At 42.9% G+C, this 23,590-nt stretch overlaps 1 protein-coding gene across 2 annotated transcripts in view; it reads right to left on the minus strand.

Moving 5' to 3' along the window:
* The window catches only part of hnf1a (HNF1 homeobox a), a 208,419-nt gene that overhangs the window by 69,473 nt on the left and 115,356 nt on the right, over positions 1-23,590 (minus strand). For both annotated transcript variants that reach the window (XM_043715931.2, XM_088000128.1), the window contains exon 6: positions 2,741-2,942. In XM_043715931.2, coding sequence (XP_043571866.1) covers positions 2,741-2,942 — 202 coding nt within the window. The remainder of the gene's footprint in view (positions 1-2,740; positions 2,943-23,590) is intronic.

Genomic DNA, 23,590 nt, shown 5'->3' on the forward strand with positions numbered 1-23,590 from the left:
TGAGGCCAGACCAGTAAACAAAAGGCAGCAAGACTCATCATCTGATCATACTAGAGCTCCATTTTAAAGAATACAGGACCAGCGCGTCTCTGATGTGAGTATTACTGGTTTTCTCCTTTGGGTGTGGAGGACAGCACTCCCACCAGCTCTTATCCAGGACACACAGGTCAGTGGGTTTGGAAGGTTCTCCAATCAGAGATCACTTCTCTCCTGCATTTGGTGCTGAGGTGCTCACTGTGATTGAAGGAGCAGCAAATAGTGAAGATGCCTCACATCTCCTGAGCTTCCATAGAGTCCATTCTCTCTACAGCTTTGGCAGCACAGTCCCTCTGTCTCTGAATCTTTGTATCTCTGCCGATCCCCTCTCTGTCTCTGTCTTCTCTCTGTCTCTGTCTTCTCTCTCTCTGTCTTCTCTCTCTCTCTCTCTCTCTCTGTTTGTCTCTGGTATGTTTGACTCTGTTTGTTTGCCTCTCTGATCTGTCTCTCACTTTCTCTTTCTGTCTCTCTCTTGTCATTCTCTCTTTGTCTCTCTCTCTCTGTCTCTCTCCCTCACTCTCACGCTCTGTCTGTCTCTTTCTATCTGTCTCTCTCTCTCTATCTCTCTTTCGCTCTCTCTCTCTCTCTCTCCACCTGTCTGTCTGTCTCTCTCTCTCTCTTTCTCTCTCTCTCTTTCTGTCTGACTCTCTGTCTCTCCCTTTCCATGTTGTGGGATCTTCCTATGAGCAGACTGCCTCCATTACAATAGCGACTACACATTTGCTATAAAGCACATTGAGAAATGCTGAGATCATGGGTAGATATAAATGCAAGCTCTTTCTTTCAGAATTCTTACTTCAGATCAATTTACTAGAATACATCCAGGAGGACAGGTAACAATTAAACCAGAAACCGTTGTCCCTTTTAAGAGAATGCCCTATACCCTCCAACATATTAAACAATAAGGATAGGGCAAGGCAGTGGGATTTTATTTACATTTCTCCAGCAAAGAGTCAACATAGTCACAATAGGCTGAGTGGCCTCATTTAATGTTGTAGTCTTTGATCATATGATTAGCAATGGTGGCTCACAGCCCCAGGGACCTGGGTTCAATTCCAGCCTTGGGAGTTTAAGTGTCTGCATGGGTTTGCTCTAGTTTCCTCTCACAGTCCAATGATGTGTAGATTAAGTGAATTGGCCATGCTAAATTGCCCATAATATTCAGGGATGTGCAGGCAAGGTGTATTAGTCAGGGATAAATGTAGAGTAAGAGGGTAAGGAAGTGGGTTACTCTTCAGAGGGTTGGTGTGGCCTCGTTGTGCCAAATGGCCTGTTTCCACACCGTAGGGATTCTATTCTATTCCAAAGTTAAAAATCACACAACACCAGGTTAAAGTCCAACAGGTTTAATTAGAAGCACACTAGCTTTCGGAGTGACGCTCCTTCATTAGGTGGTAGTGGAGGGCTCAATCCTAACACACAGAATTTATAGCAAAAATTTACAGTGTGATGTAACTGAAATTATACATTGAAAAATTGATTGTCTGTTAAGCCTTTCATCTGTTAGAATACCGTGATAGTTTCACTTCTTTCATGTGTAAATCACAAAATCTTTTTAAAAAGAAGTTGCATTCTTGGGTTAGCTGTTAATAATGGTGATAGCTAGACAATATGTTGAAGGTGTTAGCCCCCTGTGTTCTCTGTCTATGCCATGATGCTTAGATTGATTCTAATCTAAAAAGTGAGATAACGGAGTTTTACATGAATTCATGCAGTTTTTGAGCAAAGTACAGTGTAACCCTGCAAGGACAAATTCATCCCACAAAATATATGTGTGCATATGGGTCTTTGTCCATCTGTGTGTGTGTGTTTCTGTCTGGGTTGGGGTTGTGAGTGTGAGAAAGTGTACGTGTGTGTGTGTGTAGTGAGTGCAGAGTGTCTTAAGTCTGTGAGGGGGTGCATGTGTGAGTGTGGGAGTGTGTGTCTGTAAGGGTGTGTGTGGGTGTCTGTGTGCGCGTCTGTGTATATGTGTGTCCGTTAGTATGTGTGTATAGGAGTGCCTGTGTTTGTGAGAGATTGTGTGTGTGTGTGTGTGTAGGAGTGTCTGTGTGTGTGTATAGAGCAATGGTGGTCACCTGTAATGTGATATGAACCCAAGGTCTTGGTTGAGGCCTTCCCTAGGGGTACTGAACTTAGCTATCAGCCTCTGCTCAGCCACTTTTCACTGCTGCCTGTCCCGAAGTCCGCCTTGGAGGATGGTCACACGAAGGTCTGAGGCTGAATATCCTGGACTACTGAAGTGTTCCCCAACTGGGAGGGAACCCTCCTGTCTGTTGATTGTTGTGTGGTGCCCATTCATCTGTTGTTGTAGCCTTTGCTCGGTTTCCCCAATGTACCATGATTCTATTCCAGCCACTGTATTTACCAAATTGAGATGTTTTCTGCTTTTTAATTAATTGGTATTTGTTCTTTGAATAGCATGTTAACATCATCTGCATGTGATAGTCAATCAAATAGATGCTGAGGATTTTATGGTATATTTACATTAGAGCCCTGAGTTCTCTTAGTATCTTATCTCACATTTCCTCCCTCAGAAAACATTGTAAAAACAGATTAATTAGTTATGGAATTGACTGCTGGTGGGATCACATCCCACGCAAAATAGTTGCCACGATGTTTTCATACACAACATCAGGCTTCAGATGTGGAAGTGTGTGTGATGTGTTCAGAGGTGCTTATTGCAGCAATGTGAAGGACTACTCACCGATGACCAAAGCAGAAGCTCCCCCATTGGTGAGTGCGGGCGACAGGCAGGTTGACTCACTCGGTGCAATGGCCATGACGCTTGGTAAGGAAGCCATGATGAGGTTCTGGGTCTGCTGAGCTACAGCGTGTGGGTTGTGGGGTAAACTGTGAAGCGCAGTCAGTGTACTGACCGGGGGAAGGGTTCCTCCTGATGCAGCTATCTGTGAAACAAAACACACCAAGTTAAAACAGGAGAGACAAAACCTGCAATGCCCACAGCATTCTGTAGTCTGCTACTATGCATTAGAGGGCACATTGGGACCTTAGCTTGGCCTTAGACCAATTTCCGACTTAAATCTCAACAGGACGCAGGATTCCAACCATTACACTAAGCCACTTCTGGTGCAGGATTTGTGAGTGAGCAGACAAAAGGTATGGAAAATATGTGCAGGAGTAGGCCATTCGGCCCCTTGAGCCTGCCACACTGTTCAATATGATCATGGCTAAGCATGCCATTTCAGTATCCTACCCTCACTTTCTTCCCATACCCCTTGATCCCTTTAGCCACCAGGATCACATGCAGCTCCCTCTTGAACATATCTAACAAACTGGCCCCAACAGCTTCCTGTGGGAGAGAATCCTACAGTTCACATCTCCCTGAATGAAGAAACTCTTCCTCATCTCAGTCCTGAACGGCTTATCCTTGTATTCTTAGACTGTGACCCCTAGTTCTTGACCTCCCCAACATCGGGAACATTCTTCCCACATCTAAGCTGTCCAGTCCCAACAGGATTTTCCATGTTTCGATATGACATGACCCCTCATTTGTCTAAATTCCAGTGAGTACACGTGTGGTAGGAGGTAATGGGTTGCCACTTTTTGATGGGTCGAAAGCCAGGTGACAATGTGGTGCTTTCTCAGGATGGTCTCAAGTTGACTGTATCCCATCTTGGAGATGGCACATAGGTGTCAGGAAGCTTGGTGTAAGGATGGCCTCATCCTCATGCAGAAACCTCCCAATCAATGGTTTGGACTGAGAGTCAGAGAATGGAATACTGGCACTGGATAAAGGCATCACGGCAGCAGTCAGGATGAGTGACACTTGTCTATGTCAGCTACTGGGTATCATCACGCAGTTGCCACTGCTGCTATGGGAGTAAAGTCCAATGTTTGTGTATTCTCTAGCCCTAGTACTGAAACACATTCAGGACATGGACTGCAAGTGAGCTTTTCAGCTGTGAAGAGAGACTAGAGAGATGGGTTGTTTTCCTCAGAGCAGGGAAGGCAGAGGTGAGGGTGGCAAAGTTATGAGCTACATTAGATAGGAACTCCTCCCCTTAGGAAAAAAGAGTACGGCCAATGAAACCTTGTACCTTTGGAATCCTGGCTAAATCCAGAATCCTGTCTTCAATCTGAAAGGAGATGAAATTAGCTCTGGGCAAGAGTAAATCCTTCACCTGCTTGATATGGCTGTAGATAACCAACTTTGAACAGGGGGAGCGGGTCAGATTAAAGTCATTTAACTGCCTTGCCTTCAGTCCATAAGCAAAGTGTCTGATATCCATACACTGAGGTGTATTTCCAAATCATTTGTCAAGTTGGTTAGAAAGAAGAGACTCTTGCAGCAAGTTTTCTCTTAGGTTTAAACAGTAGTACTATTCATTGGCAGTCATGTCTGAGGTGGGCTTCTGAATCTCACACAGATGCTCTCTGACACACACTCTCTCTGACACACACATTCTCTCTCTCTCTCTCACACACACACACACACTTGCGCACGCACGCACACTCTCTCAGACACACACACACATGCACTCACACAGATGCTCTCTGACACACACTCTCTCTCTACAACACACACACACTCTCTCTTTCTCTCACACACGCACTCTCACACACACACGCACTCTCACACACACACGCACTCACAGGTATTCTCTCCTTCAGACACACATGCACTTACACTCTCGCCTTCAGACACACACACACATTCTCTCTCACTCTCTCACACACACACACACACACTCTCTCTCTCAGACACACTCTCAGACACACACACACTCTCGCCCTCTCTCACACACAAACACACACACTCACTCTCATGCACACACACACTCACAAACAGACACACTCACTCTCACGCATGCATACACTCACACACGCACCAATTTTTACAGCTACAAATATTAAAAATCATAAGTTAATACCTTAATTCCCAAAGGGTACTACTTTAAAAATGAGGTAAAGAGAAAACTGGGAACGAGATACCGACATCAGTAGTAGAGAAAATGTTAGCATCCTTTATAAAAAGCTTACTAGCAGAGCACTTGGAAAACAGAGAGAGACTCAGATAGAGTCAGCATTGATTTCAGAAAGGTCGAATGGCCTATTTTGTGTGTGGAATAAGATGACTACATTTTGAAATCAGCTAGTGACAGAAAATTGACCTGCATGCACAGCAACAACCCATTGCTCCCTCTCTTTCTTTCTTTTCCAGTCCTCTCAGAAGAGTGTGAGAGTTAAAAATCCACCTTCACCACTCAAGGAGTGTTCCAGAAGACAGCTATCTTAGAATGTACTGCATTGCCTGAAGCAAAGGGAATTCCGCAAACTACAGCTATCTCAGGTAGACAGCCAAGCATCAGGTGCTTGTGTGTGTTCAGAATAACTTCAGACAGACAACAAAATTTGGCACAATCCGTGGCAAGCCTTTTGTCTTCGTGAGTTCAACTCTCACTTAGTGTGGTCAGCCCCAGATCTGATATTTTTTCTCTCCAATTGACAAAGTTCCCCTTTTTTTTATAGTCTAAGAATAAGAGTAAGCCATTCAGGATTGAGATGAGGAAGACTTTCATCACACAGAGAGTTGTGAATTCAACATCAGAGAAAGCTGTTCGGGCAAGTTTGTTAGATTTATTCAAGAGAGAGCTGGATGTGGCCCTTGCGGATAAAGGAATCAAGGGGTACGGAGAAATGCAGGGATAGGATTCTGAAATAGCATGATCAGCCATGATCATACTGAATGGTGGAGCAGGCTCAAAGGGGCCAAATGGCCTATTTCTGCACGTATTTTCTATGAATCTTAAGAATAACTGCTGATGGAAGGATGGTCCAATGATTGTTATTGGCAGTAGCATTTTCAAAAGTACATCAGTGACTGCACTCCCTACACAACGAATTGTCTCTGAAGAACGTTGGAAAGTCAAGAGTTTGTGAAAGGTCCTTTATAGATCCTAGCCTCTCTTAATCTTGTATCTCTACATGCAGAACAATATCCCAAAATAATAGGCTATGAGGTAAGATCAGAACCTCAAATAGGAATCTTCAGAATTAGTTTCTGAGTCAGTTTCTCAGCTGTGTTGACCTGTCTGTGTTTGCCTTTGAGGACCTGATTATAGTGGAACCAACCAGCCAGACATCACTCCTAGTTGCGAGCTGTAATGGGCTTTGCTGAAAACCACCCAACAACACGATGGATGTACCTATGCAGCATGGATGGAGCACAGGAAGACTGCTGAACACCAACTTCTCCAGGGCAATTAGAAATTAGAAATTTAATATTAGTCTTACAGGTTGTTTAAAGGTGGAAGGGTCTGAAAGGGTTAGTACTGAGGAATGTCTTAATCATGATAATGTCATAGATCTATGGGCAGAGCAGCTTAGGCTCTCAGGGGAAGACATCACATCCATCCCCATAGCCTCTGTAACAATGCCTAACAGTTCAATGTAACCTGCATCAAGTTGCAACTACTTCTTGTTCAATACATGAGCATTTTCCAGTTAGACGAGAAAGTAGTTTCCTCTACTGCACTAGTCCAGGCAGGCCCTGTACTCAGCTACACTTAAAGCGGATGGTGGCAGCCATCCACTACATGGTGAGGTACAGACTCAGTTTAGTTGCAAACACAATATTGCCAGCAACATCTGCATCACAGAAATGAATTTTTAAAAAAGGGCATCAGGGGGAGAGAACAAGGTAGCAGCAATGATCTTGCTGTTGAAAACTCCATCAATGCTCATGATAGAGTCATTGAATCATACAGCATGGAAACAGACCCTTCGGTCCAACCAGTCCATACTGGACATAATCCCAAACTAAACCAGTCCCATCAGCCTACTCCTGGCCCATATCCCTCCAAACCTCCTATTCCTGTACTTATCCAAATGTCTTTTAAATTTTGTAACTGTGCCCATCCACCACTTCTTCAGGACGTTCATTCCACACACACAAGCCACTCTCTTTATAACAAATTTGCCTCTCCTGTCTTTTTTAAATCTCCTCTCTCCTTAAAAATGTGCCATTAACCCAATCTATACCCCTCACAATTTTATAAACTTCTATCAGGTCACCTCTCAACCTCCTATGCTCCAGTAAAAAATGTCCCAGCCTATCAAGCCTTTCTTTATAACTCAAACTTTCCATTTCTGGCAACATCCTGGTAAATCTCTCCTGAACCCTCTCCAGCTTATCAATATCCTTTCTACAACAGGGCGACCAGAACTGGACACAGTACTCCAGAAGAGGCCTCACCAATGTTCAGTACAACCTCAATTTGGCCTCACAGTTCAAAATGGCCACTTTGGAGTGAGACAAAGAAATTGGTAGCTGGTACCTCAAAAGGAAGATGGAGAAAAGGAAGGTGCAGGCAGGAGAACAGACGGACGTCTAAACTCCCTATTGGGTTGTATCAGCTTTTGTTCAACTGAGTTGTCATAATGCATAATTGAAATAGCCATAAAACAAAGAGCATTTTACTTAATAGCCTTTAATTTTAGGAGATCTGTTTTATGAAGTGTAAAAACAGTTGATGAAGCCTTCAGTTAATGAATCAAATAATATAAAATAATGCTTCCAAAGCACTTTACTCAGGCAAGGCAATTGCCCATATAACTACACTCAGGGAATGATTACTACATTTGGAGAGAATTGTTCAGCCCTAACAGAAAAATAACGTCGTAATTGGTGTTTAATGAATCAGGCCTGTTCTGCTGGGCCCCTGCTGTCTCCACTCATCTCCCTGACAACTTTACATTCAGCTGAACAAATATGGAAAAGATAAGACTTGTTTACAGCTAAAAGTGTTATTCTTCTCAATTGAGCATCACATTCTAGTCTAAGTGTTTTGTTCTGACGCTTAATTGGGCCTATTGCCTTGTTGAGAATTTTGAACATTGCAGTGTGGCTTACAACACAAACAAACTCACATGTTTCAAATTAGATTTTATTCTCTGTTCTGGGAAACTCTGGCTTATGTTACAAAGCAGTTCACCGGCATTGATTGTCCCTAGATACTTCACCCAAGCTGCTGTTCTTACATGACACCACGTCTTTTTAAGGTATGACCTTAAACAGGAGCTCTATTGCCCCTTGATGCTGGGCAAAAGACAGCCCACGGAGCTCAGACAAATCATAGAATTCTTCCTGGGTTCCAGGCCAATATATAGCACTCAATCAATATCGCTAAATTGATTACCTGCTCATTGCCATGTTACAATTTGTATGCTCCATTTGTATGTTTTCCTGCAATATGTGGAGGTGCTCATGTTGGACTAGGATAGACATTGTTAAAAATCACACAACACCAGGTTATAGTCCAACAGGTTTATTTGGAAGTACAAGCTTTCAGAGCGCTGCTCCTTCAGGTAGCTAGTGGGGCAGGGTCATCGGACACAGAATTTATAATAAAAGATCAAAGTGTCATACAACTGATACAATGTATCGAACAAACCGAGATAGCTGTTAAGTCTTTAATCATTAAGAATGGGGATGCGAATTAATATATAAAACCCAGAACTTCTTTCAAGTCTCAGTCCCGAGATAACTTAAGGCTTTATTAAAAAAAAGGTGACATCTCAGCTCAGACAATGCATTAAAAGTGTGAGATTATAGTCTGTCTGTATCCCAACCTTGAGTCAGACTGGTTCTATTTCCAATGTAGGAATTCATAAAATATCAGACGGACTGACTGCCTGCAGACTATGTGCTTTTGAACAAAACAGAATGTACCTGCAAATGCAAATCTGTAAATGCAAATTCACTCCACAGACATGTGTGTGTGTGTGTGCGCGTGTGTGCGCGTGTGTGTATACAAGAGAGGGTCTGTTTGAGTGTGATCGTGTGTAAGAGTCTGTGCGTGTGTGAGAGTGTATAGTGCAGCGGGGTCACCTGTAGTGTGACATGAACCCAAGGTCCCAGTTGAGGCCATCCTCATGGGTACCGAACTTGGCTATCAGCCTCTGCTCAGCCACTCTACATTGTTGCATATCCCAAAGTCCGCCTTGGAGGATGGTCAAACAAAGACGCAAAGCCAAAGGTTGGGATACAGACAGACTCTAACCTCTCACCTTTAATGCACTGTCTGAGCTGAGATGTCACTTTTTTTTAATAAAACCTTAAGTTATCTTGGGACTGTGACTTGAAAGAAGTTCTGGGATTTACATATTAATGAATCGAAATCTGCATCGCCATTCTAGTGATTAAATCTAGGTTTGTCTACTACATTGCATCAGTTGTATGACACATTGATCTTTTACTATAAAGTCTGTGTTCTATGATCCCGCCCCACTAACTACCTGATGAAGGAGCAGCGCTCTGAAAGCTTGTACTTCCAAATAAACCTGTTAGGCTATAACCTGGTGTTGTATTCTTTCAATATGGCAGTGAGTTTTTAAAAATGTATTTGTGATCGGCCAGCATTTATTGCCCATCCCTAGTTGCTCTCAGAAGTTGGAGATGAGCTGCCTTCTTGAAGGCAGTCACTGCAGTCCGCCTGCTGTGAGTCGACCCACAATGCACTTAGGGAGAGAATTCCAGGATTTTGGCCCAGCGATAGTGAAGGAGTGCTGATATATTTCCAAGTCAGGATGGTGAGTGGTTTGGAGGGGACCCAAAGATGGTGGTGTTCCCATGCATCGGCTGCCATACAGTCACAGAGTCAAAGAGATGTTGAGGCCAAAAACAGACCATTCGGTCCAACTCGTCCATGCCGACCAGATATCCTCTATTAAAATAGTCCCATTTTTCAGCACTAGGCCCATGTCCCTCTAAATCCTTCCTATTCACATTTGCCTTTTAAATACTGTAATTGTACTGGCTCCCACTACTTCCACTGGCAGCTAATTCCATACACACTTCACCTTCTGTGTGAAAAAGTTGCCCCTCAGGTCTCTTTTATATCTTTCCCCTCTCACCCTAAACCTATGGCCTCTAGATCTGGACTCCCTGACCCCAGGGAAAAGACTTTGTCTATTTATCCGTTCCATGCCCCTCATGATTTTATAAATGTCTAAGGTCACCCCTTAGCCTCCGATGCTCCAGGGAAAACAACCCCAGCCTATTCAGCCTCTCCCTATAGTTCAAACCTTCCAACCCTGGCAACATCCTTGTAAATATTTTCTGGACCGTTTCAAGTTTAGCATCATTTTTCCTATAACAGGGAGACCAGAATTGAATACACTATTTCAGAAGTGGCCGAGCCAATGTCCTGTACAGCTGCAACATGACTTCTCAACTCCTATACTCGATGCTCTGACCAATAAAGGCAACCCTTGTCCTTCCAGATGGAAGTGGTTGTGGGTTTGGAAGGTGCTGTCTGAGGATCTGGGTGAATTTCAATGTACTTCGGAAGTGGGTTTTTCTCATAGATATTTTTATTGAAAATTTAACATGTTTTTACAAGTTTACAAATTATTTAAAAAAAAACAAGTATTAACATTGATATACAATTAAATCTTAAATAAATAATAACCAAAATTTAACAAAAGAAAAAAAACAAGAAAAAAAAACAAAACTCAACAAACCTACAACTAACCAGAGTGCATAATTAAGTCTCTTACATTATTCAAATAGAGAAAAAAAAACGATGGATAACACAGAAATTGGGATACATGATTGGAATGTATTAACATCAAATGTAACAAAACCCGTATTCATGTGGGATTCCTACCCCAAGGGGCCCCGGACCAGGCAGGTTCGTCATCTCAATTAAATAAAAGCCCTTGTTAGGATGGCCGAGATATCTGTATTTATATAATTCAAGAAGGGCTGCCATATTTTATGGAATAATTTGGTCTTTTGGTGCACCATATTTGTAAGTAAGTCAAGGGGAATACATTCCATAATTAATCTGTGCCAATTTGAAAGTCCAGCGGGCCCTCAGCCACCCAGTTTACCAAAATATTTTTCCTTGCACAGAAAGAGAGAATAGAAAATAATCTCTTCCCATGCATATCCAGGGGAGGGTAAGTTCGAAAAGCCCAAAAGGAGAGATACAAGGTCCACTCTAATTTCCGTTCCTAAGATTTCTGTCAGAGCACTTGCTACTTTAGTCCAATATCTACGGATCTTATGACAGGTCCATAAGCAATGTACAAGAGTGCCCACCTCTATTTTACATTTGAGACACATTGGAGATGCTCCTGCCTTAAATTTTCCCAATCGATCCGGTGCTATATGGGCCTTATGAAGTATCTTCAGCTGAATGGCCTGGGTTCTGTTGCAGATGGTGATTCTTCCGGCATTTTCTCAAATGTCATTCCCAAATGTTTCTATAGAGATTTCTAGTCCCAAATCCTGATCCCATGTTTTATGCAGATTGTCCATATCTCCCGATACTTCATCATGTAATGAATGATAAATAGTACTGACGGAAGATACCCCGATTGGCCATAGCACTCCACATTCTCTATCTGATTTATAAAGACTATCTAATAACATAGTCTTCTTCTGTATGTAATCTCGAATTTGGAAGTATCAAAAGAGGTCTCCATTAGGTAATCCAAATTTCTGACGCAACTGTTCAAAAGACATCAGGACCCCTTCTTTAAACAGATCCCCTAAACATGAGATACCTCTGGATCTCCAGAGTTTGAAAGTGGCATCTGTAAGCCCCGGTTGAAATCCCCATGCTCCCACTATCGGAGCATAGTGGGATGTTTTATGTGAGTTGCCCTCATTTTGACGCATTATATTCCAAGCTTTAATTGTATTTAGTATTATAGGGTTTTTACAGTGATCCGTAATGATTTTCCTCTTGTCTGAAAATAAAAGGTTAATAAGTGGGCATTTTACTTGAGAAGCCTCGCTGTCCAGCCAGATTGATTGTGGGTCAGACAAGACCCAATCGGCTATGTAACTTATTAGGGAACTTAACTGATATTTCCTAAAATCTGGGAAATCCAATCCTCCCCTTGCCTGTGGAAGCTGTAGCTTCTTCAGCTTAATGAGGGGTCGTCTATGATTCCAGATAAAGGAACCCAACCAGCCATATAATTTATGTAATGCCAGCCTCGGAAGCATTCTCATAGGGTATAGGAGATGGGGCAGGACATTCATTTTAATTAGTGCTATTCTACCTAGCCAGGAAATTAGAAGGTCTCCCCATCGCTGGAGGTCCTGCCTTATCCTTTCCAGTAAATGCACAAAGTTAGCCTTGTATAACTGATCAAATACTGGGGCAATAAAAATGCCTAAATACAAAAAACCCTCCAGGGACCACCGAAAGGGAAAGTGGGATGCGTCCAATAAGTGGGATATACTAGCAAGGCCACCCATTGGCATAGCCTCCGATTTTGAGAAATTAATTTTATAGCCTGAGAATGCACTAAATATATTAATAACTTGGATTAAGCGAGGCACAGACATCGGGATTACTGAGGAATAGGAGAACATCATCTGCATAAAGGGTAATTTTATGTTGACCTGTACCAATCCTCGGGGCTGTTATATTAGAGGCAGCCCGTTAGTTTCTGCTAGTGGCTTAATTGTTAGCGTAAATAGCAATGGCGAGAGAGGACATCCCTGACAACAGCCCCTAATCCATTGGTAATCACAACTGCCTTGGGATCGCTATACAGTGTTGAGACCCATTTGGTAAACACCTTTCCAAAGCCAAACCTTTCCAATGTGTAAAACAAATATGACCATTCAACTCTGTCGAATGCCTTTTCCGCGTCTAATGAGACTACTACTCCTGGTATCTTTCCCTGATGGCAGGCTTGAATCATATTCAAAACTCTTCTAACATTATTGGATGATCTACGGCCCTTAATAAACCCTGTCTGATCCTCCTTTATGATATGTGAAAATACCCTTTCTAGCCTCAATGCTAACGTTTTAGAGAGGATTTTAAAATCTACATTTAGCAAGGATATTGTTGTGGTTCTGTTCGCCGAGCTGGAAGTTTTTGTTGCAAACGTTTCGTCCCCTGGCTAGGTGACATCATCAGTGCTTGGGAGCCTCCTGCGAAGCGCTTCTTTGATGTTTCCTCCGGTGTTTATAGTGGTCTGTCCCTGCCGCTTCCGGTTGTCAGTTTCAGCTGTCCGCTGTAGTGGTTGGTATATTGGGTACAGGTCGATGTGTTTGTTGATGGAGTTTGTGGATGAATGCCATGTCTCTAGGAATTCCCTGGCTGTTCTCTGTCTGGCTTGCCCTATGATAGTAGTGTTGTCCCAGTCGAATTATTGTTGCTTGTTGTCTGCCTGTGTGGCTACTAAGGATAGCTGGTCGTGTTGTTTTGTGGCTAGTTGATGTTCATGTATGCGGATTGTTAGCTGTCTTCCTGTTTGTCCTATATAGTGTTTTGTGCAGTCCTTGCATGGTATTTTGTACACTACATTAGTTTTGCTCATGTTGGGTATCGGGTCCTTCGTTCTGGTGAGTTGTTGTCTGAGCGTGGCTGTTGGTTTGTGCGCCGTTATGAGTCCTAGGGGTCGCAGTAGTCTGGCAGTCAGTTGTGAGATGCTCCTGATGTATGGTAGTGTGGCTAGTCCTTTTGGTTGTGGTAAGTCCTCGTTCCGTGGTCTTTCTCTTAGGCATCTGTTGATGAAGTTGCGCGGGTATCCGTTTTTGGCGAATACCTTGTATAGGTGTTCCTCTTCTTCTTTTTGCAGTTCTGGTGTACTGCAATGTGTTGTGGCCCTTTTGAATAGTGTCCTGATGCAGCTTCGTTTGTGTGTGTTGGGGTGGTTACTAACATAGTTTAGGACTTGATCTGTGTGTGTGGCTTTCCTGTATACCCTTGTAGTGAATTCTCCGTTCGGTGTTCTCTGTACCATCACGTCTAGGAATGGGAGTTGGCTATCCTTTTCTTCTTCTCTCGTGAATCGGATTCCTGTGAGTGTGGCGTTGATGATCCGATGTGTTTTTTCTATTTCCGTGTTTTTAATGATTACAAACGTGTCATCGACATATCTGACCCAGAGTTTGGGTTGAATTTGTGGTAGGACTGTGGTCCAACTAGCCATGAAACAACACGACCAGCTATCCTTAGTAGCCACACACGCAGACAACAAGCAACATGAATTTGACTGGGACAACACTACTATCATAGGGCAAGCCAGACAGAGAACAGCCAGGGAATTCCTAGAGGCATGGCATTCATCCACAAACTCCATCAACAAAACACATCGACCTGGACCCAATATACCAACCACTACAGCGGACAGCTGAAACTGACAACCGGAAGCGGCAGGGACAGACCACTATAAACACCGGAGGAAACATCAAAGAAGCGCTTCGCAGGAGGTTCCCAAGCACTGATGATGTCGCCTAGCCAGGGGACGAAACGTTTGCAACAAAAACTTCCAGCTCGGCGAACAGAACCACAACAACGAGCACCCGAGCTACAAATCTTCGCACAAACTTTGAGCAAGGATATTGGTTTGTATGACAAGCAATCTTCTGGGTCCTTTCCTTTTTTAAGGATAAGAGAGATATTCGCCTCTTTCAGCAAAGGTGGGAGATAGCCCTGACTGTATGAGTAGTTATACATATCCATAAGTGGACCAGCCAATATTCCTGTAAATTCTTTATAGAATTCAGCTTGAAAGCCATCTGGGCCAGGTGCCTGACTGCTCTGAAGTTGCCTAATTGCGTCCAGTATTTCTTGGATTGTTAGGGGGACATTCAAGACCGATACCTGTTCTGGAGTTAGGTCCGGAAAGGTCAGGTTTTTAAAAAATGACTGCATCCTCCTAGTCCTGTCTTCACAATCCTGCGATTTATATAAATCAGAATAAAATTTTCTAAAGATTGCGTTAATCCTTTTATGATCATGAGTCAAAATACCCATACTTTCCTTGATAGACATGATAGTTTGAGGGGCCTTCTTTTTCTTTGCAAGAAATGCTAAGTATCTACCGGGTTTATCGCCAAATTCATATAACCTTTGTTTTGCAAACAATATTTCCCTCTTAGCCGTTTGGGTAAGCGTGGTGTTTAGAGCTGCCCTAAGGGCCATAATCCTTTGCAATTTGATAATAGAAGGTCTGTCAGCGTATGCTGTTTCAGCTGCTTTTAAGCGAGCTTCGAGCAGACGTTGTTGCTCTCCCTTTAATTTTTTCTGAGTCGCTGAGTATGAGATGATCAAACCTCGTGCGTAAGCTTTGATGGTCCCCCACATCATTGATGGGTTGCTAGCCGTACTTGAATTAATTCTAAAAGAGTTTAAAATTCATGAGAGAAGTACTTTACAAATTTACTATCTTTCATCAGAAAGGGGTCCATATGCCAATGCCGGGGGGATGTCTCATTGTTCCTTGCCTTGATTTCCATATATACAGCAGCGTGATCGGAAATTGCTATACTGCCTATTTTACAGGATGATATGCAATTTAAAAAAATCAAGGGGGTAAAAAACATATCAATTCTGGTATGACATTTATGTGGATTGGAGTAAAAAGAAAAATCTCTGCCCTGTGGATGAAGACATCTCCATACATCGACTAATCCTAATTCTTTGTTCAGATCCACCAATTGTTTAGATCTGGGAGATACTCCTGCAGTACTCTTGAGAATCCTATCTATTTCCGGATCCATAATACAATAAAGTCTCCCCCTATAATTGTATGACGAGCACCGAGTGCCATCAATTTTAAGAAGGCTTCCGTTATAAATTTAAAAGGATGCGCTGGGGGGCAATACAAATTTAAAATCCCATATTCCTCTCCATTTATAAGGGCTTTAATCAGAATATATCGTCCAGATTCGTCTTTGATCTGATTTAGGATTTTGAAAGGGAAATTCTTCCGAATAAGAATAACAACTCCCCTGCTTTTTGAGCTAAAAGAAGAAAAAAAAAGGCCTGATCAAATCCACCCTGTCGTAATTTCAAGTGTTCTTTATCCAATAAATGTGTCTCCTGTAGGAGAGCTATATCAACCCTTTCTTTCTTGAGGTTTGATAATATTTTCTTCCTTTTGACTGGTGAATTACTCCCCTTGACATTCCAGGTGCACCACTTAACCGACTGATCAACCATAATTGTCCGGGCAAATCAGAGACCCCTCAGGAGGGGAAACCCTATCCAAAACATCCCGAGCATAGAGTATATAAAATTCACAAAAAAAAAGGCTCTCTAATACACTCACAACAGTATAATAAAAAACTATTCCTATATTAAAAAATATAAAATGTATTTAAATGGAGATTTTCCCCCTTGTTCCCAGGGGGTATCACTTCCTTTCCAAAAGTCCATCTATCCTCTCCCAACCAGTGTCCCACCCTTGACCCAGGCGCTCCTTAAGAGGATGAAGAAAATTCAAATATGCTACAGAATTAGAGTTAACAGTGAGCATCCTACTCCCCACCCACACCAACACCTGGATATATTTGGTAATGTTAATACCATGTATAAACATATATAACTATAAAATTACAGCCTCAACAAGGAATAATTAGATATAATAATACAAAATAACAAGGGAAAAACAACCCCGCTCCTAGACACAGAGATAAAATAGGATAAGGTAACCACCCCCACCAACATTAATTAAACCCCCCGGCCTATATATAATTTAAAAAAAGGGGAGAACAAATAAATAAATCTCTCTCCCATTCCCAAGATAATATTAAACAGTAAGGTTAAAGAAAAAGGATTAATATATACAAAAAGGAGGGGGGGGGTGTAAACCGGAGTGGGGGGAAAGCAAACCAACATCAATTAACTCTTATAATTTATCTAAGAGAGTCCAAACATTCCTTGGCCTTTTCCGGCGATCTGAAGTTATACACGGATCCTTCATGGTTAAAGCGTAGCGTCGCTGGGTAGCACAAGGAGTACTGAATATTTAAGTCCCTTAAACACTTCTTTGCTTCATCAATGCCTTCCTCTTTCGGACCAGAGCTGGGGAAAAATCCTGGAATAACATGATCTTGGATCCTTTATCGATCATGGCTTGGGGATCTTTTCCAAGATTTCAGGAGGCTTCTAAGAGTATCTGCCTCTCCTTGTAGCTCTGCAGCCGGAACACAACCGGGTGGGGGCGCTGGTTCGTGCCGGGCCTGCGTATTGCAACCCGGTAGGCCCATTCCACCCTTACCTGGTCTGATCTCCACCCTTACCTGGCCTGATCCAGCCTCCAGATTTAAAAGCTGTGGAAGCCACTATTCAAGGAACACTGTAAGCTGCCCTTCCTCTTCCCGTTCGGGAAGGCCCAGCAAACGAGTATTTTTTCGACGACCTCGATTCTTGAGATCATCAATGAGATTCTCTAAGGTCCGGACTCGCTGTTCGAGAGTCTGGACCCGATCCACGGCCGATTGTGCCGTAGTTTCGGAGGTCGCGGCCTTTAGCTCCGCCCCTCTGACTCGGCGCTCGATTTCCTTAATGTCTCGGTCGTGCTTTTGCAGCGCGGCCGAGAGCAAGTCCCATTGGCTTTGGGATTCTTCAATAAAAGTGTCAATCTTCGCATCGAGTTTGGAGATGATTTCCACGAGGCTCGCCACCGTAGGTAAGTCCCCCGGGGCGGCTGCGGATGCCTCTGCTGCAGCTGGAGAAGGTGGGGGAGGGGTTCCTGCTTGCTGAGAGCTGCGGGCTCCCTTCCCTTTAGTCATTTTTACTGGAGATTAAATTGTTTAAATTCAATACTAAACAACTAATTACATTAAGTAAAAACTATTTTAAATGATTTGGTGAGTGTGGTGGGGGTGGGTGACCCACTTTGCCCAAGTCTTGGGAGGAGCATTGTAGACTCAGACTTGCTGGGTCGCCGCCATCTTGGATCCCCTCAGAAGTGGTTTTAAAGAACTCTGCAGTGCCCTGCATCATGAAAAGTGCTGGTGTCAGGAGTTTATTCAGGGAAGCATAATCACATCCAATTCTCACCATTTTCTCCATCTAAACGTTCCTTCCAATTAATAGTATCTATCCTCACAGATGCTCTTTCCTCTCTACCTTAAGCCACTGTGGCCAATTGTAGATCTCCAGTCCACTGCTGCATTGGAGCCAAAGACTGATGAACAAAGTGCACCCTGAGGGCTGAGCTCCATTGGACCTCTCTCTGCAGAGGCTCAATCACACCCCTTTCCCTTTACCATTTGAACTGTAGGGCTGTCTAAACCAGATCTGAAACCAATTGTAGCTGTTTCAAAGAAGAGCTGGCTGTTAGGGATCATCATTGAATAAGACGTATTTATCAGGATCAGACCTGGGTACAGAGTTCAATCCAATTAAGGTAAGTCAAACAAAGCCAGTCATACTCAATGCCCTCATAATCTGGTTTTCTCAAGGGATGTGAGGATCGTTGACAAGGCCAGCATTTGTTCATCATTCCTAATTGTCCTTGAGAAGGTGGTAGTGAACATCCTGAAATGCTTCAGTCTACATGGTATAGGCACACATGGTATAGAGAGAGATTTGCAGGATTTTGATGAACAACTGCAAAAGAACAATGATCTATTTCCAAATCTGGATGGGAGTGTAGCTTGGAGAGGAACTCCACGATGGCGGCGTTCCCACATACCTTCTCCCCTTGTAGGTGAAGACAGTTTATGACAAGATCCACTGATCTGGCCCAACGTGAAACAACACCCCGCCTTCAGCAAGACTGAGCTGTCAATTCACTTTCCTTGCAATGGACTTATTACCCTCTTCCTATAGGGACACCTCCAGGGACCAGTAGGTTTTGTCTTCAAATATATTTCACACCACATCTGAATTTGAAATTTGAATTAGCTTTATTGTCACATGCATTCGAAGGAATGCAGTGAAAAGTTTGCAATGTCACCGCTTTTTGCGCCATCTTAGGTACAAGATAACTAGGTACAGACACTTAAATATTTGGTACAAAATTGAAAGAATAATAAATGAATGCCCAGCATAAGAATAGAAAAGGAAAAAATGTACTCAATTTACAGTCCTTTCACTCCAGTGCGTGCCAGCGCGCAGTCTCCAGACCACGCAAGCATCAAGTCAACCCAGGTCAAGTACAAATCGAATTCAGTGTGGAGTTCTCTACTTGCCCCAACAGCAGGTCTAACTGCAGCCTCCATTAAATGCCCCGATTGCATCCATAACATGTGTTTGTTTTCTTTAGCTGCACTCTATCACGAGGCAGGGCTGGTGACATTTCATAAAAAGAAAACAATTACCCCAGCCTCACTGATGTGTACTGACAACAATTTGTTGTACTCTTACAGGAAGATCCACTAGTAATATGATTTTTTTTAAAAAAATGAGTGCACAGAGGGTAAATGAGATGCACTGTTTTCACACAATGTAATATATAGCCTGAAAGGATATTGGCAGCAGTTTCAATAATAACTTTTAAAAAGAGGAAACAGATGAATATTGGATGGGAAGCTATTGATTGGGTTTTGGGGAAAGTGCAGCAGAGTGTAAATGAATTACTTCTTTTTCCTATAGTAGCTGATTTATCACATAATGGGTATTACGAAATATGGCTGTCACACTTTGACATGCTACTGATGCACAGCCTGTATGTAAGAAACACGTGCTCAGTTGCAAAGTTCTCTGACCAGAGAGCAGTTGCTGAATTGTTGCAACTCTTGTTGTGTGACAACCAAAAAAATGCATTACGAGGCCTGAGACTCTGGCTCCTCCACCTTCAGTCCCTTTGTGCTTGTTCCTCAGCCACAGGGTGTGTGTTGATGATAGTATCTCATCCCAAATTGCTTTAGAGCCTTCTCCAGCTCCAGAGGCTATAGCAATAGCTGCATCACACGTTTGTGGTTTGGTGTTTCCGAGGTGCAAGGTGCAAGGGGTGAGCAGGTTCGGATTTTGGTCAGAAAGCCGTTGTCAGGTCACAGATTTGGAGGAAGAAAGTCTACTTCGGCAATCTCAGCCTGTTTTCACTCCTCTCAGGGCTCATCTACATACTCGGCTGTTTTGTGTACTTTCTGCTTTTACTTCCAACCTCTTGTTTGTAGGTTTAACTTTGCAGAGTCTGAGCCATTCTAGCACTTTTACAATGTTTTACCTTAAAGTCGACTCTTGTTAGGAATTTTCATTACCTCATTTACATGACCTTCATGTTAATTTTCTGATTCCTGATCTTTCGATTATGATTGGACCCTATTGTCTTGCTCTTTTCCCATTCATTCTTTCCCTTAATATTCCTAAAGCACTTCTGTTGCTCGGGATTCAATGCTGGTGAAATGATTTACACCTGAAACATTAACTGGTCTCTAATTTTCATGGATGCTGACAGAGTTACTGCACATGTCTCACGCTTGCTTTCTTCTGGACAGTTCTCGGTCTGCACCAGTGCAAAGTTCTTATGCTACATCAGATGTAGCCTCAATCGGGACATTTGAAAGGACATTATTTGGTTATCTGAAATGGAACAACATGCAGGACTACAGGGAGAAGACAGAAAAATGGCACCAAGTGAACCAATGGGCCAAATGGTCTCCTCCTGTGTTGTAATTAACTACAGTGAGGACTGCAGATGCTGGAGATCAGAGTCAAAAAGTGTGGTGCGGGAAAAGCACAGCCAGTCAGGCAACATGAAGCCTTCCTAATGAAGAGCTTATGCTCGAAATGTTGACTCTCCTGCTCCTCAGACGCTGCCTGACCAACTGTGCTTTTCCAGCACCACACTTTTTGACTCATCCTGTGTTGTAACAATGTTGTGTTTGTAGGTATATTCTTCAACCAACATCAGTATCAGTTTCATTAATGTTTCCACAGTTTTAAGATGCCTCAATTTTAATTACAACTAAATTCCTATCAGCAGTGACCTTAGGGTCAGAGCAAATTCTAGTCCATTCAGGCATCTCTACCCCTTCCTCTGACAAGTTATTGTCAACATTGTCACACACTGCACCTGTTTGAACTCAACAAAATAGGGTGATAGCCATTCTCTGGTTCATTTATCAAGGCAAGCCTTGATCAATCAGAGCCAAGCTGCCTGGTTTAAAATTTAAACAAAATTTGACTGTTAATTGTCAATCATTGTTAACTAGTGCATTCTCCATGGCAGCACCTCTACCAATCAGGTACCACCTGGCAACTACTCAGCAATCTCCATACCATAGTGAAAATGTTTTTTTCCCCATTACTGGTATTTCGTGTGAACTGTCCTGATGAGGGTGAAAATCTTTGACAAAATGAGTCTTTTTCAATATACTCAAGCTCTGGTACCAGCATACGACAACTTTTAATAGTACATTGGGCACAGTTGGCAACTCAGTGAGTTTTATTCAGGGATTAACTAAGATATTCACACCTCGAAGGTCAATGATGGGGCTATTCTGAGTAAACAACTAATCTCAGACAGGGTAGGAGTCAGTACAATTGGCCAATACATTCCTGGCTTAAGGACAGAAGTATTAACCAGGTTTCCCACACCCATTCATTCTCCAACAACATTGGCTACAAGTCTCAATGTAAGAACACCAAACATCAGGTTCAGCTATGGACTCCTTTATGGTTCAACGGGCTGTTAATATGGACTGTTTAGGTTCATACACAAATTAAGGTACTAGAGGAGAACGTGCCTGCAGAATAAATGTCTGAGCAAAGAGGCATCACCATCAGGGAGGCAGGAAGGAGGATCATGGAGAAAGAGAGGAACAAAGCGCTTCCTGACTATGTTTGTGAAAAACATAGAACATTTGGCTATTAGCCATCCTCTCAATTAGCCTGGCAAGATCACTCCCAGTGGTTCAAAGAGGGCAGCTCAGGGTAATGAGGGATGGCCAATAATTGGCAGCGATGCCCATATCTCGACACTGAATTAAAAAAAGGGGAAAAGTCACAACAATGCCCTAGTTCCTAGAGATAGGATGGAATTTGCTGTCAGCCAGGATATCAGGGATAAAGGATAATTTGAAATATAACTCAGGCGCTTTCAGGACACAACTGTTTCAAGATTAATGTTAACTTTAACTCAAGCTATAAAGGGCAAATGGAATTTTTCCAAGAAGCACATTATTGAAGTGTCCCACTTGTGACTCTTAGGTCTCAGTCCAAATACATATGCAGACTCCAGCGCCAGTATTTCCAAATGCATTTTATTTGCTGTACTTAGTGTGGGAGCTGGTGGATACCAGTGCCAGAATTCAGCTTTGGAGGAACCTTAACCAATGCCCTTAAGCAATAGGTATGAGGTTCATGCCCCTGAACTGACCACAGCACACGGTCCTGAGCATCATTCAAATGGGTAAGAAAACAGAAATGTAATAGAAATAGAAAACAGTGCAGATAGGGGAACATGGTGGCTCAGTGGTTAGCACTGCTGCCTCACAACGCCAGAGAACCAGATTCAATTCCAGCCTTGGGCGACTGTCTGTGTGGAGTTTGCACAGATTTGCTCCGGTTTTTGGTGAGGTGGTAAACTTGGGTTATGGGATATGGTAAGGTCAGTGCAGTCCCAATGGGCCAAATGGCCGCCTTCTCCACCGCAGGGGCTCTCTGAGTCAATGAGATACTGTTATTCTCCAGTTAAACGCAGATAGCCTCAAAAACTGTGTTACCTACCTGGCGCCAACGGTCAGGAATTCTCTTCTGGGCTGGAGTGGGAGGGGAAGGATCCTGTTGTCATGGCCCACGTGGGTACCAATAACATAGGGTGGGCCAGGAAAGAGGTTCTACTGAGGGATTAGAATAGCATGACTCTATATGTTGGTTTTCCCCTTGAATTAGTATTCTCAGGAATTCTCTGGATGAATACAAGGCAGACATTTTGACAAAATGTGCCATTTTCTTTCCAGCAATACCCAAGTCCTAACCTACCGAACAGTAGAATAAGTGTGGCACTGGAAAAGCACAACAGGTCAGGCAGCATCCAAGGAGCAGGAGAGTTGATGTTTCGAGCATAAGCCCTTGATCAGGAATGTAGAGGGGTGCGGTGGAGAAGGGAGCCGAGAGATAAATAGGGGGTGGGGGGAAGGTAGCTGGGAAGGCGATGGTGGGGGGGGTGATGGTAATAGGTCAGTGGGGAGGAGGACCAAATAGGTGGGAAGGAAGATGAACAGGTAGGACAGTTCAAGAGGGCGGTGCATTGGTTTTCATTTACCAAGCACATTTCTATGGCATACAATACATGAAGTCACAAACTGCAAGGGATGGGGGTGTAGGAAGAGGAATAGTTAATTACCCTATCAAAATGCCATAGTGTCACGTCTTCCAGCTTAAGATGTGTAACCAGCAACATCTTTATGATTGCTGAGAGTGGCACAGACAGATTTCAGTTTGTCACCAAACGTCTCCCTTCCCCTTCTCTCCCCTCCAATGCTGTTAAACTGCTTGGCTGTGAATGGAATCACAACAGTGTTCGATCTTTTCTCTATTTGTCATCATCAGGGGGTCAAAATTAATGGACAAACTGACAAAATCAAGGTTTTGCATTTAAAAGTGTGGAAAGGCCTGAATTTGGCCACATGTAAAATATACATCTTCATTTAAGCAATATGATATAATACATGACCAATAACTGTGCAGCTCCATGTAGCTACATGGTCATTCTTTCCTGCAAAAATGATCAGATCAGGGCAGAATATCATCTCAATTACTCCGAGACAACAGGAAATGATCTGTAGGAAATTGGACAGACTTTCTGGGACAGTTTAAAAGGTTAACCATTATCTTGGCAATTTGTTGTTTTCAAATAAAATGAAAGCAGCAGA

This window comes from Chiloscyllium plagiosum, unplaced genomic scaffold (assembly GCF_037043375.1).
Source record: "Chiloscyllium plagiosum isolate Xiang-an unplaced genomic scaffold, Cpla_swu_hap1 HiC_scaffold_24, whole genome shotgun sequence".
Taxonomy (NCBI): domain Eukaryota; kingdom Metazoa; phylum Chordata; class Chondrichthyes; order Orectolobiformes; family Hemiscylliidae; genus Chiloscyllium; species Chiloscyllium plagiosum.